This window comes from Crocuta crocuta, unplaced genomic scaffold, assembly GCF_008692635.1.
Source record: "Crocuta crocuta isolate KB4526 unplaced genomic scaffold, BGI_CrCroc_1.0 scaffold312, whole genome shotgun sequence".
Classification (NCBI taxonomy): domain Eukaryota; kingdom Metazoa; phylum Chordata; class Mammalia; order Carnivora; family Hyaenidae; genus Crocuta; species Crocuta crocuta.
In genome coordinates, this window is record NW_027527378.1 from 1,512,154 (window position 1) to 1,530,919 (window position 18,766).

At 42.0% G+C, this 18,766-nt stretch overlaps 1 protein-coding gene across 1 annotated transcript in view; it reads right to left on the minus strand.

Moving 5' to 3' along the window:
* MAP7D2 (MAP7 domain containing 2) overlaps positions 1-18,766 on the minus strand; it is a 105,004-nt gene that overhangs the window by 28,388 nt on the left and 57,850 nt on the right. The window contains exons 5-9 of the mRNA XM_077770528.1: positions 16,655-16,766; positions 13,283-13,393; positions 11,069-11,191; positions 6,985-7,139; positions 3,899-4,026 (exon numbers count right to left, since the gene is read on the minus strand). Of these exons, the coding sequence (XP_077626654.1) occupies positions 3,899-4,026; positions 6,985-7,139; positions 11,069-11,191; positions 13,283-13,393; positions 16,655-16,766 (629 nt within the window). The remainder of the gene's footprint in view (positions 1-3,898; positions 4,027-6,984; positions 7,140-11,068; positions 11,192-13,282; positions 13,394-16,654; positions 16,767-18,766) is intronic.

Genomic DNA, 18,766 nt, shown 5'->3' on the forward strand with positions numbered 1-18,766 from the left:
AGCCATTTTCAAGTGGGGAGAAATTATCTTTGAGAGTCTTAAAACCAGGAAATGTTTGCTTCTCCTTAGACCTCTTAACTTCATAATTCTGATTTAGAGGTACTGGAGCAAACTCTGGTCCCCACGGAACTTCTTTTTTTTTAATTTTTAATTACATTTATTTATTTTTGAGAGACAGAGGGAGACAGAGTACAAGTTGGGGAGGGGCACAGAGAGAGGGAAAAACAGAGAGAGGGAAACACAGAATCCAAAGCAGGCTCCAGGCTCTGAGCTGTCAGCACAAAGCCCAATGTGGGGCTCGAACCCACAAACCATGAGATCATGACCTGAGCCGAAGTCGGACTGAGCCACCCAGCCACCCCTCCCAGGGAACTTCTTAAGGAGCTAATGATTCAGGTAGTTTTGACAGTACACAAGAAGTCCAGCTGTGTAAGAGTTAACTATTTTTCCTGCTTGCACTAGAGATGACATGTATAAGGCTCTGGAAAAAAAAGTCATTCTATTAATTTTTCTTTGCTGAAGTAGCAGGAATATGCTGCAGTACAGTATAGAAGCAGGTATCCCTCATCCTTCAAAAATTCCCCAGGTGAAATATGTAGCCCAGAGAGGAGAACATTTAAGGGAACGATCAGTCAGAGAAAAAAACTGATGATTGGCTCAAAAGGAAAGGGGAGCTAAAGGGCCTGACTCCTTGGACAAGAATGTTCCCAGAACACCCATACCCACCAGCCAATCTGCTCTTGCCCTTGTTCCCTTCTACCTTCCATCACATGGACATATCCTGAGCACCTACAGTGCAACAATGAATCCCATTAGGCCTCACCTCGTGGCAGCCTAGCAGGAGATGATACAGTGCAGTAAGGCCTGCTCCCTTACTCCATGTAGGGCCCTGTTCAAATGTCACCTTTTCAGAGAAGCCTTCCCTGAGCACTATATCCAGCCAGCTACTACTTCCTTCCAGCACTCTGTCATCTGACCTGGTTTTATTTTTCTTCGTAGAACTTCTTGCCACCTGATGTGATATTTGCCTTCCACTGACAGGTAAACGTCACATGGGCTGAGAACACTGGACAGAGAGGACACACTCTGTAGGCACATGATGAAGGAAGGAAGTAATAATAGGGGTATGCACATGAGGCTCTGTGAGCACACAGAAGGGGGTAAATTCAGCTTTGGCTGGTTCTGGCAAGGATGACAGCTGATCTAACAGCTCAGCTAACAGCTGTCAGATGACAGTTCTGATGGATGAGCAGTTTAAGTTGGATAAGTCTCTCTCTGGACTAGGCCTGCAACTGTCCTCGCCCGCATCCCCATCTCTCCCCCACCTCACTTGCAGCCTGTTCTAGTGAAGACTTTTCTCACTCATTTGGGGGTTCTCCAAAACATAGCACAGGGACTTGCATCCATTCGTTCCACAAATACTTATAAAGCACCTACGAGGTACCCATTACTGTTCTACATAGAGGAGAAAATTTCAACATTTCTTTAAACTGAACAGCATAAAAAAGAGTCCGGGATTTTATTTAAGTCTCTTTGGTCAAAGAGAACTTTTCATAAAATTCTGATGATATGGCCTTTAAAATATAAAATAGTTCTCAGAACTTGTTCTCACTGCTTTGCAGTATTTCAATGAAGACACTCTTTTCCCAGTGGGGGGAAAAAAAGGAAAATAAATAAAACAGTTCCATACATATACGACAGAATACTATTCAGACATTAAAAGAAGAATGGAATCTTGCCATTTGCAACAATAAAGATAGACCTTGAGGGTATCGTGCTAAGTGAAATAAATCAGACAAAGACAAACACTGTACCATCTCACTTACATGTGGAATCTAAAAAATAACCAAATAAAACAAAAACAAGCTAACAGATCCAGAGAACATACTGGTGGTTGCCAGAGGGGAGATGAGGGTCGGGGAGTGGATGAAATTGGTGAAGGGATCAAAAGGTACTAACTTCCAGTTATAAAATCACTAAGCCATGGGGGGGCGCCTGGGTGGCTTAGTCGGTTAAGCGTCCGACTTTCGCTTAGGTCATGATCTCGCGGTTCGTGGGTTCGAGCCCCGCGTCGGGCTCTGTGCTGACTGCCAGCTTGGAGCCTGGAGCCTGTTGCGGTCTGTGACTCCCTCTCTNGAAAAGAAACATTCATACCTATGTATGGTGATGGATGATAACTAGACTTATGGTCATTACTTCATAATGTATACAAGTATCAAATCATTATTTTGTCCACCTGAAACTAGTATAATGTTATCTATCAATTATATCTCAATTTAAAAATAAAAAATAGTTCCTGAAAAAAAGAATCAAGATTTTCAACATCAAAGAAAGAGCAAAGAGCTCACTGGGAGCTTGCTTCCAAAAACTGAATTCTCATCTCTACAGACGGCAACAATCCCCTTAGTTTACTTTAGTGAAATTTACAATGATGGTGATGAAACTTGCCAGCTACTCTCCATGCAGGGACCATGAGTCAGTAGCCAGGAAAGACAGGGGTATAATCCGGAAAAACCCCAATACGGACAGGCTTTTCTCTCTGTTAATGTCCCCCACTGACACCACAGTAGTGACATATGAATGGAGTTTGCAAGAAAGTAATACCACAACCAAAGACAGGCAATATGAGCATAGAAAGAATGCAATGGACTTAAAAAACAAAACAAAAACTTGGTACTATTAACTCACCAATACCTTATGTAAAGATTTTCCTTATAGAAGAAAGATATATCAATAACAGTTATTAGCAGTCTATAAAAACCATAGTGTTCTCTGAACAAAATAATAATAGAGAAAAAGTCTCTGTTAGAAAGCAACAAGCTAGAAATAAGTGCTATCACTCTGAAATATTTTTTTACTCTGAAATATTTTAAACAAATTCTCAAGGGGCGCCTGGGTGGCTTAGTCGGTTAAGCGTCCGACTTTCGCTTAGGTCATGATCTCGCGGTTCGTGGGTTCGAGCCCCGCGTCGGGCTCTGTGCTGACTGCCAGCTCAGAGCCTGGAGCCTATTTCAGAGTCTGTATCTCCCTCTCTCTCTGACCCTCCCCTGCTCACGCTGTCTCTCTCTCTCTCCTAGAAATAAATAAAAATATTTAAAAAAAAAAATTCTCAAGTTTTCATTAAATTTGTTTTATCCTATGTTCTCTGAAAAAAATTCACATACTAAACAAGTATTACATGATTCTCTTTATATAAAGAGCTTCCCATTTTTCCAAATTAAAATTAAAATCATATTTCTCTTTCTCTCTCAGTAAGTATGACTGAAGATGTTTCCATTCTGCTGGACCGAGTTATTTACTGAGTCATTCTTGTTGGTTACTGTAAGTAAAGTATTTTAATGACTTATTAAGAGAGTAGACACAGTGTGAATTTGTTTTTCAGTTATACAATTTCATTGGTGAATTCACCCAATTCTTAACAAAAAAATATAATGGCTTCATTTAAAAAAACCAACAACCAATAAACAACATACTGCTGATGGTGGCTGACAAGTTATTATTGCTTCTCTGTTGAAGAGACAGATGAGGGCAGGAGAGAGTGAGTGCACAAATGCATGAACTTGAGCTCCCAAGCACAATGTAATCACTCTAGATGTAAATGTAGGAAAATGCCAGAAAAGCAGAATGGAACTGATGGACCAAAAGAGAACATTCTGAATGATTCATCTCAGTGAATCAGAATCTCATACTTAGCAGGCGACAAATCGCTGAAGAGCCCATCATTTATCCCAAAGATACACAGACAGTAAATGAGATAACTCAAAGGCCAGCATTCCTCCTGCTCACCTCTTAGAGCTGGCCACGACTCATGTGGCAGCAGGAAGGACATGTGGCACTGTGTAGACCCCCACCAAACTGCCTTAACAGTCCGACTGTGACAAAGCAGAAAGATGCTTACTTGGATGTCACTGGAGAAGATGATCGCTTAGAAATGCTTCCTGGAAACTCACATCTTCTCAGAGGAGACCCAAGGCCCACACTGGGAACGGAAGCTGTTGTTCGAGGGCCTCTCTTCATCTTCTCTGTCTGGAGGGGACACAGAACAGGTCAGCCATGCATGGCCCAATACTGGCAATACTTCTACAATTTCTAAAAATACCTCAGATAGAAGTAATGCATAGCTTTCTTTCAGAAGGATCCATACAAAGCTAAAGTAAAGCGCCTCCCACAATGGGCATATTTGCAGGGAAGCACCATGAGATCATCATACTGAGGTCATCCAATAAAAAAACAAAAAACAAAAACACTTCAGCCTCAAAATGCAAAGACTTTCTATTCTTTGTTCTCTTGCAAAAAGCTGACAACATAACCACGTTATGATTCTGGACATATAGAACATGGATTACTTGAGGAGTCTGTATAGCTCAGTCAGCTAAGCATCTGACTCTTCAGCTCAGCTCAGGTCATGATTCACAGTCTGTGGGATTGAGCCCCAAGTCAGGCTCTGCACTGACAGCTTAGGATTCTCTCTCCCTCTCTCTCTGCCCTTCCTCCACCTCAAAATAAATAAATAAACCTAACAAAAAGAAACTCCAGTAATTCCACTAATGAGTATTTACCCAAAGAGTAAGAAAACACTAACTCAAAAAGATATATGTACCAGGGGTGTCTGGGTGGCTCAGCCATTTAAGTGTCCAACTTCAACTCAGGTCATGATCTTGTAGTCCGTGAGCTTGAGCCCTACATCAGGCTCTGTATTTTCAGTGAAGAGCCTGCTTGGGATTCTCTCTCTCTCTCTCTCTCTCTCTCTCTCTCTCCCCCTGCCCCTCTTTCTCTCCTTCCTTTGCAAAATCTTGCCCTGTCTCAAAATAAATAAGATTTAAAAAAAAAAGATACATACCCCTAAATTTTTTGCAGGTTTACAACAGCCAAATTATGGATGCAGCCCAAATGTTCACAGATAGATAAATGGATAAAGAGTATGTGGCATAAGTGTCACAAAAAAAGAAGATGTGGCATATATATACAATGGAATACCACCCATAAAAGAAAATGAAATCTTGCCATATGCAACAACATGGACCAATCTAGAGGGTGAAATAAGTGAAATAAGTCAGTTAGAGAAAGACAAACACACATATGTGGAATTTACATAACAAATGAAGAAAGAAAAAAGAGGTAAACATAAAAACAGACACTCAAATACAGAGAACAAACTAGTGGCTGCTGGAGAGGGGAGGAGATAGGTCAAAGAGGCGAAGGGGAGTAAGAGTACACTTACTGTGAGAAGCACTGAGTAATGTAGAGAATTGTAGAATCACTATATTACACACTTTAAACTACTATAACAGTGTATGTCTGTACTGGAATTTAAAAAATTTTGTAAACTGGGAAGAGTACAAAAATATATAACCACTCAAAAAAACTACAGGTGGAAATAAATGTGGTTTTTAATGCCCAGGACAGTGAGCTGTAGACTCTAACAGTGTACCTGGTGTAACAGCGATTGCAACCCCATAGGGAGCACCTGTCCTTCTACGTCTTCCCCACGGCCTCTGGTCAGCAGGAGGCGGTGGGCATGGCCTCTGTGCCGGGCATGCAGTGGGGGCTCCACAAGGGTGGTTCTCTTCTCTTCCCTCCTGCGCCTTCCACAACAAATCCTCATGTGGTCCTCCTGCTCCCACACGATAGGCCCCTTCCACAGTAACTGACTTTTTAGTAAAACCCAAGGCTCTAACACACTCACTTCTCATATAAGAACCTCAGGGCCACAGTGGATTTTAAAAATATATATGGTGGGGCCCCTGGGTGGCTCAGTTGGTTGAGCATCCAACTCTTGATGTCAGCTCAGGTCAGGAGCGCACAGCTCCTGAGAACGAGCCCCACATTGAGCTCAGCTTGGAGAGCAGAGTCTGCTTGATCTCCCCTTCTCTCTCTGCCCCCTCCCCCACTCATTCTTTCCCTCTCTCAAAATAAATAATCTTTAAAAATATCTTAAAAACACATGTAGTGTTATAAAATAAATGCCTAATAGTACAGTAATGTGGTAGTTTTAAAACAAGTCCACCACGTCATTTGATGCTCCTTGAGTGAGTGTGGGTTGGTCTCAGTGACCTGCTTTTGAGGAACAGTATACGGCAAAACAATGGCATGTAACATGTGAGATTAGTGCATAAAAGGTGCTATAGCTTTTCCCTTGTGCACACACGTACACGCTCAGATGCTTGTCTTTCTCTCTGTCTCTGTCTCTCAGATCTCCTGATCTGGAAGAAGCAAGCTGCCATGTCATTTGGACACTCACGCAGCTCTATGAAGAGGTTCACACAGTAAGGTCTGAGGCCAGCAGCCATGTGAGTGAGCCATCCTGTAAGAGCCTCAGCCAAGCTTTCAGATGACTGCAACTGTGGCCAGCATCCTGCCCACACCTTCATGAGAGAGCCTGAACCAGAACCACCTGGCTAAGCCATCCTCAATTTTTGACCCAAAGAACCAGTGCAGTAATAAACATTTATTTTAAGCAGCTAAGGTTTGAGGTGATTTGTTATGCAGCAGTTGATAACTAACAAAAGTAGTATGGTATATATAATTTCTAAATAAACATATATAATTGGGAGTACCTGTTCAAAATTTGTTTTATTGATGGTGTCAGTATGATGTCAAAAATGTTTAGAGGCCACTGTTATGGATTGAAGGTTGACCTAGAACCTTAGTTCTAGTCACCTGTAGAAGCAAGACTGGCCCAGAATCAAACATTCTTAAAAGCAGAGAGAGGACACTCAGAGCATTCTTTTTGACTCCTGTCCTCCGGAAGGCAGGCTATAAGGACAAGGTCTTTAGGAATTTGCTCCAAGGCACTAAGATTTAGGAAGATGCAAAGAGTTAAATGGTTTTCCAAGGATGGGTGAAATTTGAAACCAAATCCACCACGTGAGCAATCTCTAGAGACTGATGAAAACAGAGAACCCAGGGTAAGCACAGGGAGTAATCGCATTGTTAGATAAACCAGTCCCGAGGTGAGAGGTGAGCGAGTGGGTTTAAACCTACCGGAGAGGCCTCCGCTCCTGCAGGCGCTCCTTTCCCAGAATCTCCTACTCCGGATGTAGATGCAGTCTTCTTCCTCTCAGCACTCCGAGTGGGAGAAGACTTGTAAGAAGCTCTAAGAGGGCCAGCAGGAGCTACACGAGGACAGGCATGGGATACTAGAGAGTTACAATATCACAGCCAAAGAGACAGGGGGCACAGATGGAAAAAGTAGGGGGAGGAGGGAATTGGGAAGAACGCATTTCTGTTAAAATGTGACACGGGCATCCACATTCTCTAAATACCACCAAACTTTTTCTAGTATATATGCAGAATAGACGCTATCTTGAAAGACTCCCATACTCAATGCTCAAGAGCCCAGTTCATTTTAGGAGTTCAAAGTCCGGGCTTTGGAACCAGACAGAACTAGCACTGTCACCAAAAAGCTGGATCACCTTGGGCAGGTTAGTTAACTTCTCTAAATGTCAATTTCCTTGTGCAATTAAAGAGTTAACATAGCAGGCTTGACTACTGTCCTTGGAGAGGCCTGTTTACAAGGTTGGCCCTTGATCAACACCTGGGAACTTAGATTTTAGAAGTTCTCTTACCACTAACTGACCAGTAGCTCACTGTGCCTCTTCTATTTCTACAAACGATATGACTTATCCTGGAATTCGGGTATGTAACTGGCGAGGGGGCCTATGTGACCAGCCCTCAATAAAGACCCGGGGCACCGAGTCTCTAATGAACTTTCCTGGTCGGCAACTTTTCACATGTGTTATCACAGCTTGTTGCTGGGGGGATTGAGCACGTCCTGTGTGACTCCACTGGGAGAGGACTCTTGGAAACTTGCACCTGGTGTCCCCTCTGGACTTTGGGTGCCGGTGCCCTCTGCTGATGTGCTGTGCAGCCTTCCACCATAACGCATCACAGCTGTGAGTGCCACCATATGCTGAGTCCTGGCAAATCACAAAACCTGGGGCTGGCTTGGGGACCCTGATACAACTGGTGCCAGAAGCAGGANCCTTAACATGAGGTGTCTTTCTGGTTAGGTTAAAATTTTTTGTAAAAATGCTCTTGTCCTTACATTCAACCTTTCCTTATAAAAGGTCATTTTAAAAGTAGACGATGATTGAGAAAATGTAAAGTTTCCATTACTGAATGGGGCACGCTGATAACACCCGGAGTGTTGCCAGGGAGGGGAAGGACATTTGTGATTTCTGTTTTCCGGAACTGTTCCTGAGAACTCTCCCTTCTTCCTGACGAAACACCATGTGCCTGTGCCAGCAGCTGCTGTGAGTGCTTCAGACTGCAAGCAGACTGCTGAGCCCAGGATGCATGTGACAATGGGACTGTGAGCCGCAGGGCGGAGCCAGTTCCTGCACAGTCCCTAAAGAACACCTCCACACGCTGGCCGCACTCAGCAGGCAACGAACTCATGTTGCTGACAGAACTGTTTAGAAGTGGCCACCTCAGGCAGTCCCTCTGAAAGCAAGGACCCAAATGAATTCCTCGGGCCAGACTAAGAATCCTGGGGTTGGAAGAACCTTGATGGAAAAGACACAAAGGGGGCCAGTTGCCCCCGTTGTGGCTGACCAATGTACGTCCTGCTGGGGGCGCCCCAACACTGTAAACTGTCTCTAGGGGACCTGTGTGCCCTCATGAATTAGATTTAGTAAGTGTGTGTTCTGACTACTGTGATACTGCCTCAGCCCTTAAAGGCTCCTGAACAGCTTCCCTTTACTGGCCATGGCCAGGCTGGGCAGGGCCTGAACTGATGCCTCGGGCCAAGTTAAAAAAAGAAAAGAGGTTCATATAGAATGTTACAGAGGAAACCACCCGGATTTCTAAGACAGACCTTTATGGCTAATGGTCTGTGTTTTAACTGGCTATGTCCAGAACCTCTAAAGGGCATAAGTGAAGTCAATACCATAGACTGGTCTCAACCTGCTGTATAGAATCCTGCTGATGACAATTCTGCTGTAAAGATGCCTTCACCAAGGACTTAAGGGGATGGACTATGCAGAAAAGAAGTATACAGCAGGTCAGACTGCTGTCTTTAGAAAGGCTGGCTTATAAGGTTGGCCCTGGCATCAGGGAATTTGGATTTTGGAAGGGTTCCCACCATTAACTGCTAAGAGTGGCTCACTGTGCCTAAGCTGTTTGTACAAAAAGCTAATTTATGCTGACACTTGATTTCCTTCTGATAGTCTGGAATTTGGGTATGTACCAGGCAGGGTGTACCTACATGACCACCCTCCAATAAAATCTCTGGGCACTGAGTCTCTAATAAGCTTCCTTGGTAGGTAACACTTCATACATGTCACAACTCATTGCTGAGGGAATGTGCCCTATGTGGCTCCAGTGGAAGAGGACTCTGAAAGCTTGTTCCTCAGACTTCATTCAAAGGCCTTTTCCTTCTGCTGACTTTGTTCTGTAATAAACCAGAGTTGGGAGTACTCCTAGAGAATCACTGACCCTGCAAGTGGTCTTGGGGACTTGCGGACACATTCCCTTGTTCTCAAAAGGGAGATACTTCCTACTTCCCAGGAATTTTTTCTGTTTGACAGATAATTGATATACCACAAAATTATCCTTTAAAAAGTTCACAATTCAGTGGTATTTAGTATATTCACAAGTTGTGCAATTATAACTACAGTCTAGTTCCAGGACATTGCCCCCAAAACAAACCCTGTACCCATTAAGCATTCATTCCCTTTCCCCATTCCCCCAGTCCCTAGCAACCATTAATATACTGTCTTTCTGGATTTGCTTATTCTGGACAATTCATATAAATGGAATAATATAATTTGTAGCATTTGTGTCTGGCTTCTTTCACCAAGCATAATGTTTTCAGTTCTTCATTCCTTTTTATAGCTGAGTAATAGTTCATTTTATGGATATACCAGATTTTATTTATCCATTCATCTTTTGATGGACATTTGGGTTGTTTCCATTTTGTGGCTAATATGAGCAATGATGGTAAGAACTACTCAGGTACAAGTTTTTTCAATTGTATGCTTTCAATTTTCTTGGGCCTATACATAAGATCCAGTTGCTAGGTCACAGTAACTCTATGTTTAACTTTTTGAGAAACTTGCCAGGTGGTTTTCCAAAACAAGTATGCCATTTTACATTCCTCTCAGCCATGTATGAAGGTCACAGTTTCTCCATATCCATGTCAACACTTACTATTTTCCCTTTTTTCTTTGAATTTTAGCCATCCTAGTAAGTGTGAAGTGGTATCTCATTGTGGTTTTGATATACATTTCCATAATGTCTAATGATGTTGAGCATCTTGTCATGTGCTTATTGGCCATTTCTTTATCTTCTTTGGAGAAATAGCACAACTACTCAGAAACCAGTATAGGTTGTTTCTAGAATACACCGTCTTGAGAACTAAGACCAGACCTGCCCTAATGTGGACACAGTGTTGCTAATCTGCAACCAGAGAATGCCAGCCCTCATTAATCTTGCCGTGACAATTTGATCCTATTTGGTCAAGAAAAGGCTTTCATAGGGTGGCCCGGAATTTCTCAGACTTCTTTGTGTCTGTCTTACTTACAAGCTCCCAGGTGATACCAAGGCTGATGGTCCATGGGTCACCCCTTGAGTAGCCAGGCTTTAAACATTTGAAGTCTTACTCTTGCAGTCACTGTCCTATCTCATTTAATTCTCATGACAGTTTAAAGTAATTCAATTTTACAGATAAGGAAACTAAGCCTTAGAGAGGTTAATGAATTTACCCAAAGTGGTAAGAGCTAGTAAGTGGTAAATCCAGTTCTGGTATTCCAGACACTGTGGTTTATAGGCTACTTTGCCAAATTACTCTTTAAAAAAGTCTACTAATCTCCAGAGCTCAAGAAATAGATTTTTCCCCTAATTCACATACCCTCAATCATAATTTACTCACCTCTGTGACACTTAAAAGAAAAAAAACCCCACAGCAACAGCAAAACACTGGTGGGTAGAAAATGCTTTTAACCACTGGAGACATTTCACAAGTAAGCAAATGGGAAACAAAATACAAAAATTCAGGAACAACTCCTAGGTCAACCAACATCACTTCGGGCATTTTTCTCAGTGTCACCAGCTTGGCCTCTTTTACCTGAGTCACTGGCCTGCTCAGAGAACATGAGTGCACTTCTGCTTCTGGCTAAAGAAGCCTGTGTGGGTGTCAACAGTCGCGTAACAAGAAAGGTTTCCATGGGACTAAGGTGTGTGCGATGAGCTGAAGGATGGAATCAAATAAAAATTTTAAAAAGCAAAATTAAAACAAAATAAAATGTTTAAAACAATACAGTGCATGATGCAAATTAACTTTTGGGTGGCAGAATGAATGAAGAAAATAAAAATACTCTTGCAAAGGATGGCTTTGGAGTTCATCATAGTAAAATAAAACAAATGATGTGTAATCTGGAGTTTGGGAGAGTGTGGTAATTCTTTTGGGGTGCCAGAATTCATTCAATATGCTATTACAGTATTACAGTATTACCCGTATCACGTGAAGAGAATTAGCCCATCTCCCAAGATGTAATATGGACTCAAGAAACCATTTACTCACCCAGTAGATCTAACATTGAAAAAAAGATTACTCCTACGAAACACTTTAGGTCCTCTGTGAAAAAAAGTTTCATCGTACACTGATTTTGTTAATATATAAGTATGTATCCATTCATACTTTTTCCAGGTAAATCAGGGCAAAAATTAAATAAGAATCACAAAAATAGAAATAGCCAACTGATTATCAGCTTTAATGGAAGTAGTAGTAGTCATAATTTAAAATGCAGTAACCAAAATGTTATTTTGATGGCTTTCAAATATATTATATGCTAACAAATTAACTTTTCCATTACTTTGAATTTTTGGGTACCCATTAGCCAGTAAACGGTCTGGGAAGTGAAAATTTTCAATTTACAATCCACAAGCAGATAATTCAGTTGCCAAGAATATGTAATAACATACTGATATCTTTACATAGTAATCATTGCAAATATGAATTTAACACCAATTTGTAACCATGTGAATTAATGAAAACATATGGAATACACTCACTATAGAACAACTATACAGACTAAAGAGCAAGTAGATGTTTTCTCATTCATCTTTCAGTTAATTCAAGGTTTCCAGCATTCAGTTCACCCATGAACTGCATCAGAGATCAACAACACTGAAACTTATGGGGTCTCTGACCTGACAGGCCTCTGTGCTGGAGGTGCAAGGTCAATGCCAGTGAAAAACAACCAGAAAGGCACACTGGCCTATTCAAAGTCAAAAATACTTTCCTGCTTGCCCCTTGGTACTGCTTAACCTGTTAAATACTTCACTGGCACCTGATTCTTCTCCAGTTGATGCTTTAAAAATATGTGTTTACGGGTGCCTGGGTGGCTCAGTCGGTCAAGCGACCAACTATGGCTCAGGTCATGATCTCACGGTCTGTGAGTTTGAGTCCCACATCGGGCTCTGTGCTGACAGCTCAGAGCCTGGAGCCTGCTTCGGATTCTGTGTCTCCCTCTCTCTGGCCCTCCCCCATTCATGCTCTGTCTTTCTGTCTCAAAAATAAACAAACATTAAAAAATTTTTTAAATAAATAAATAAAATACGTTCTTAACACATGGAGAGCATCCTTCTCTTTCCTAACCTATATACTCTAGAAGGTATAAATTCCTACTTTTAGTGACTTATCTGTGCCCCAATTAGAACACGAGCAGTTTTGAATCTCTTCAGTTTATGGAACTGGCACATGTCCTATACATACTATCTTCCATCTTAAAATGAGTGCCGGAACAGGCCACCCATCCTTTTCCCCTTTTAAAGGCTTCACATTAGTTCTGAACTTGTTTTCAAACAGAAATGGGCAGGCCTCCAAACCACAGATGATAACAGAACCCTATTTTTTTCATACATCTAAGTTTTCCACGAACCTCTGCCTGATGACTTCTGCTGTTTCTGGCTAATCAACTAGATCACATGAATCAATAACCTGGCACTTACTTTTATAACAGTCTTCTCTGCCCACTGGTCAGTTAATTCTAGGGCAGGATAACTCCTACATGAACTGTAGAAAATGGAATAATCTCTTTCAGACTTAAAGAATATCATTAATTCCCGTACCTATTCAACAACGATCTGACTCTAAAGAGTGATGTCATTTTCCAAAGTCCCATTAAATGAGGTACTGGGGCTCCCACATTCAGACTCCAAGGCTAGGAAAATGGAGGTATTTGCAGAAGGCTCAAGGGGCTCTCACAAAGACCGATGTTAAGATGCTCACACTAGAAAAGAAGAAAACTACAGAGACCAGGTCTACACGTTCACTTGCCTCGGTCTGGGGAATAGGATATTGCCACGGTGGATGAAGACAGGCGCTTACTCATGGGAGGCTCCGTCTGCTTTGGCAAATTCATGGTTGATGTTGAAAGTTTGTCACATGCTGCAGAGAAACGCATTAAAGACATTGGTATTTGCACCACTGTAGACCGAGAAACACATATCCCAAAGTGTTCTTCCTGTCCTCATCCACACGCCTCCTAAACTGCTGTGGCACAGCACACTGCTTCCAACATCCTGCTACATACTTCGCCTATCTGGAAATGCCCAGGCCACGGCAGCCATCAGTGTGAAGCAAGATCGTCTCTTCAATTTCAAATGTTCAACCTCACTCAACTGTTCAACTAAAGTCATGCTGATCCCACCAGCAAATCAATTCCTTGTGTCCAGGGATTTTTAGGCATATTCAGACTACACGAAAACAAAACCAATCTAGATGCAGAGACAAATCACCACTGGAAAATGTTCTATGGTCTGAGACTGAGCTGAAACCAGACTTTTTCTGATGGTTATCTATAGACTCAGGTTGAAGAGAGAATAATACGTACTGCAAGGAGCTGTATTTAAAGCAGAGTCACCTTTAGCAGTTGGTTTCTCCCTCTTCTCAAGATGGGATCACAATGGCCCTTTCTCTACTGCTGTGACTATTTTTGGTTAGGATTTTAATACACGATCTTGGATATGGTGTTCTTAACTTCCAGCCATTATTTTATTTTAGACTGGTTCTAAATTAAGCCATTATACCAAATGAAGAGGGTGCTGGTAGTGCCCTGTCATGCCCTATCAAAGCCTGAGACAAAAGGAAAGATGTATGCCCTTGGCTTTAACAGAAGCAAACTCATTAATAATGTTTTCAGAATCTATTCCTCTCCTCCTATTGTTTTCAAATGTGAAAACTGCCATGTTTTACAATGTGTCCTCATCAAGTGACAACCTTAAATAATTTTTAATTATCTTAAGGTGGAGTGAAATTATAATAAATTCTGTTTTGATATAAATAAAATACTTAAATTTAAAATGAACTTAAAATTTAAGTTGTGGGGCGCCTAGGTGGCTCAGTCGGTTAAGCATCCGACTTTGACTCAGGTCATGATCTCGCAGTTCATGACTTGGAGTCCCATTCCAGGCTTTGTGCTGACAGATCAGAGACTGGAGACTGCTTTACATTCTGTGTCTCCCTCTCTCTCCCTGCCTCTCCCCCACTCATGCTCTGTGTCTCTCTCTCAAAAATAAATAAACACATTAAAAATTTCTAAAAATGATGTTTTAATAGACCTACTCAATTTTTCACCATTTTTTCCAAGTACTTCAATGTTCTGGAAAAAAATTAGCCAGTAGAAATGACATAAAACCAAGTAGAAAAGGGTACACATTTCCCCTTTTGCTGTAGGCTCCAATATGGCTGGCTCAGTATGGTACTCGCATTTAAAAACTGGCTATTTTTCTTATCATGGATTGTTCTGCATTCATTTAGATTTATTCAAATATCATTTCATCTTGATAACTGAGATTTTTGGTGCTGCCTTAAACTGTGTGCCCGAGTTGTGTATTGTGCTTGCCTGCCCTGGGTGTGATTCCCAAGGGGCAATTATCAACTCTACCCACTGCCCCTCTCTGTTAGAGGAAGACCGGTACCACACTACGGTTAACTTGGCCCATGCAGCAAAGTCTCTGCTACTCAGCAACATCAGTAAGGATTTTTCTTTATCAAAGGAATGCTGGAAACCAAGGATATTTATTCCTTCTGCTGTAATTTGACCTTCTGTATTGCTGGTAAATACTGCATCCCTTTTACTTGTTTTTTCTTTGCCAGCCAAAGATGGATTAAATTTCTAAAGTCTTTATTAAATGGAAGCAAAATTTTACTAATTCTGCTCTTGTTTTAGACCCTAAGAATTTCCCAGGCCTATATACAAAAACAGAGAGCCTATTAAATAGAGTAAATCAAGAACAAAGCAAACTTATCTCCTTTGGATTCCCAGTGTTGGTACTGGTAAACACACTGTCACTCTGTCTCAAACACCTCTTCCAGGAATCTATCACAGTAACACCCAGAACTCTTTAAGGGCACAGGTTTTGGTAACCAGAAGTGATGGAAACGCCTTACTACTTCATGCCTAAAACCAATAACTAATGAGAGTCTTAAAGATCTAAATGCACAGAAGTCAAACACTGACAAGATTTTCAAGGCAGAAGATGGTGAGCTAAGGATGAAATGTCTCTAGGGCACTAGGGCGTAAGGCATGCACAGCTCCACAATAACAGAGGAACAAAGAAATATGGGCATGTCATTCACATTTCTAGAAAAAAAGTTCTAAGGGGTCAGTCTAAGAAATCAATTGTAAGAGTGCTTGAGACAGACACGGTGATGGAGGAGGATGATCAGAACAGTCATCACAAAACGCCATGGCACGGTGAAGCTCGGATATACCGTTGGTAGACTCGGCAGCGGTGGCACTGGTCCCCGGGTNGAAGGGTGCTGGAGGCTAAACCTAGAGGAGGGGGTGGGGTATTTTCTGATTCACCTACACAGCAAAAAATCAGAGCAAAGAGAGGTAAAAGAAAAAAGTCCCAACTTCTGGTTGACTTTAGTTCCTAACTAGGAAATTAGAAAAAGTAACTGAAATAGGTTACTGACTTCTCCAAAAGAAAATAAAGTATATTCACTGACAGAGGTTAAAAGCACAATACAGTGAAGTCAAGAAACTGTACTACAAATGGAATGCATTTGTTTTCAGAAAGAGCTAGTATACAACTCCTGTGTAACAGAATGACAAAATCACAGAAAAGGCGGCACTGGAGAGAGAGAAAAGCTACCCAGAGACTAGTAACAATCCACACATTACATTAAGCACTTGAAAATTTAAAGATGAGCATGAACTGGAAAATGAAATAAATAAGTCACCTTGAAACAAAATTGAAAGAGCAACAAAAATTAATAATGAGGAGGGAAAAGCCCCAGCCCCTTTTGGAGGGTAACCGCTGCTCAGCCTTTCCGGGGCCACACTGCAGTAGAGATTTAGGCTACTGCCATTTGACCTTCCCTGAAATCAGAGTAGAGCTAGGCTTGCCAGGTGCATCTGGTTAACCAGGCTCTGCATTCATTTTCTTTGCTTTTCTTTTGCTTTACCTCAAAAAGCCCCGTTACCGTATCAACTGCTGTTTGTTAGCAAAAATAATGCACAGACCCCATTCATGAGAAATACACATACCGGAAGGTTGACATCACATCTGAAAAAGGCACCTGCAGATAACTACACAACATGCCCCAGACCCTGTGGGCACCGGCCTGTGTCCAGCATCTCCTGCTTGCCCCCTGATCTCCCACCTGGGCCCTGCAATGCAGGGACAGCCCTACACTCACCATCACGTCCTCCAGGTCCCGTGGCCAGGGAAGCTCCCCACGAGCACTTCTTCTTCATCTCCAGTTGCTGTGTGCGCTCCAGGGAGCGGCGCATCATCGCCTCCAGCCGCTCCTGCTCAGTTCATGCAAGGGAGAGCGACATTAACCACCCGGCCGCACTGTGCCACCGCGCTTCAGTGCGCAGAGTGAGTCACCAAATGGGGCTCTCTGTACTAAGCAGCCAAAACCTAGGCACACGTGCTCTCCATCACAGCAGTGAGATCTTAGTGGGTGGAGAGTAAACAATGCAGCTAGTGCTGGCTCCCAGCCCCAGGGGACAGGCTGCGGCAGCCAGGCCTTGATTTGTTTAAGAATAGTGCCAGACAAGCATTAACTCCTTCAGGCCTGTCTCATGTCCCATTTTACCCTTTCTAGTAGGACTGGAATTGTGCTCTGGAACCAAGTGCATTCTCTCTAGTAGAAAAGCATAAAGCATTCTAATTTGAGAAAATTTAAATATAATTTGAATTTTTGTAGCCTTAAACATAACTTTTTGGAGTATACACACATGGCTTTGAGATCTATTTTACCAAGCCCCATTTTCATCTTAGAACTTCTTAAAGGGGAATCAATCGTTTTCTACATTGTAACATTTTCCTGCTACACAGTATTCCAGGCATAATGTGGCATATTTCAAAATTTAAAAGACACAGGAGTAGGGAAACTNGAGGCTTTTCTCTTACTAGAGCATTTATTAAAAAGCACTCTCTTATGTCAACCAAAGCATTATTTTCATAAACTTGGGTCTGACTGCTGGCAAATATCTCCTTGGCACTGGAATGAAGCTGTTCTTATTTTGCATTCTCCACCGCACCAATGACACTGCAAATACCAAATCCTCTCCCTGCCTCTACTGGAGAAAGCCTGACGCAAGGGAAGCAAGGTAAACAGGTCCGTGCTGAAGTTCTTTTGCCTTCAGGAAAGCCAACCCTGAGGTGCTCCAGGAACGGGGCTAATCCTAGCCGATCCAAAACAAAAACAGAACTATCTTCTCATGGCTTGAGTAAAAAGCAAGCAAAATTAATTCAGGGAAGCACCAACCGAATAACCCTGACTTAAAAATCAGGGAAAGGCTCCTTTATTTTACTTACTAGAAACACAGGTCGCTTGGGAGGTGTCTGGATCTAGCCCTTCTGTCTATACCAGAGAGATGGGGTGAGCATTATCCACATCTAAGCTTCCTCCGCATAATTTTTCTCTGAATAGCACTTTGCTAAGACATGGTGTCTCCAGGGACCTCTGAGTAGAAAGGGGATTTTTTTTTTCTCCTGTAAATCTCAGATTTTTATTTGCTCCAGTTTTTGGCTGAGGCTCTACAATCATGAGTGTGCATTTCCTAGCAAAGTCCTGCCCTCATGACCCTGGCCCATTAAATTCTGTCAGCCAATCCCCAGGGCCTTCCAGAGAAAAGTTGGGGGTTTGACGGGACTAGAACTTTTTGACTATTTGACACTCAAAATATGATTGCTTGAGACCAGGACTGAAAATTATTTCATTATATGGATTTAACATAAAGTATTTAATTAACCAATGACCCAATATGAATGCTGAAACCTTTTACCGCGAGTGAATTTAGTACTGAGTGGGTTACGGGAGATTGCCTACATGCCAGAAGGACTTCATGATAGTCCTTCATTTACTAGGAGACCAATAACAGCAAAGAACACCAAGACTTGTCAGCCAAAGTGAGCAGCTGTGACTACAAGGGGGATGACTACAAGGGAATGCTCACCCAAGGCCAGACCTACTCCTGAATTGTTCAGTTACCTTTAAAAAAAAAAAAAAAAACCCTCTTCCATCCATCCCCTGCTCACTGAGCTGCTCCAAATTCCACTATTAGAGATACATTCCTTCGAATCATAAGCAGGTTTATGAAAAGGAACCTATCCCTAAGAAAAGACACAATTACTTTGTGTCACCCACTTTTGCAGAGATGATGAAAAATAGGTGGTAATCAAACTATACGGTATGAGACTTACAGAACCCAAAGTCATCAGAATGGGGTAATTCAAATATGTCAAAGCACTGGTCCACTTCACTCTCCTTAGAGGTTAGTCCTATATAGTATTACCA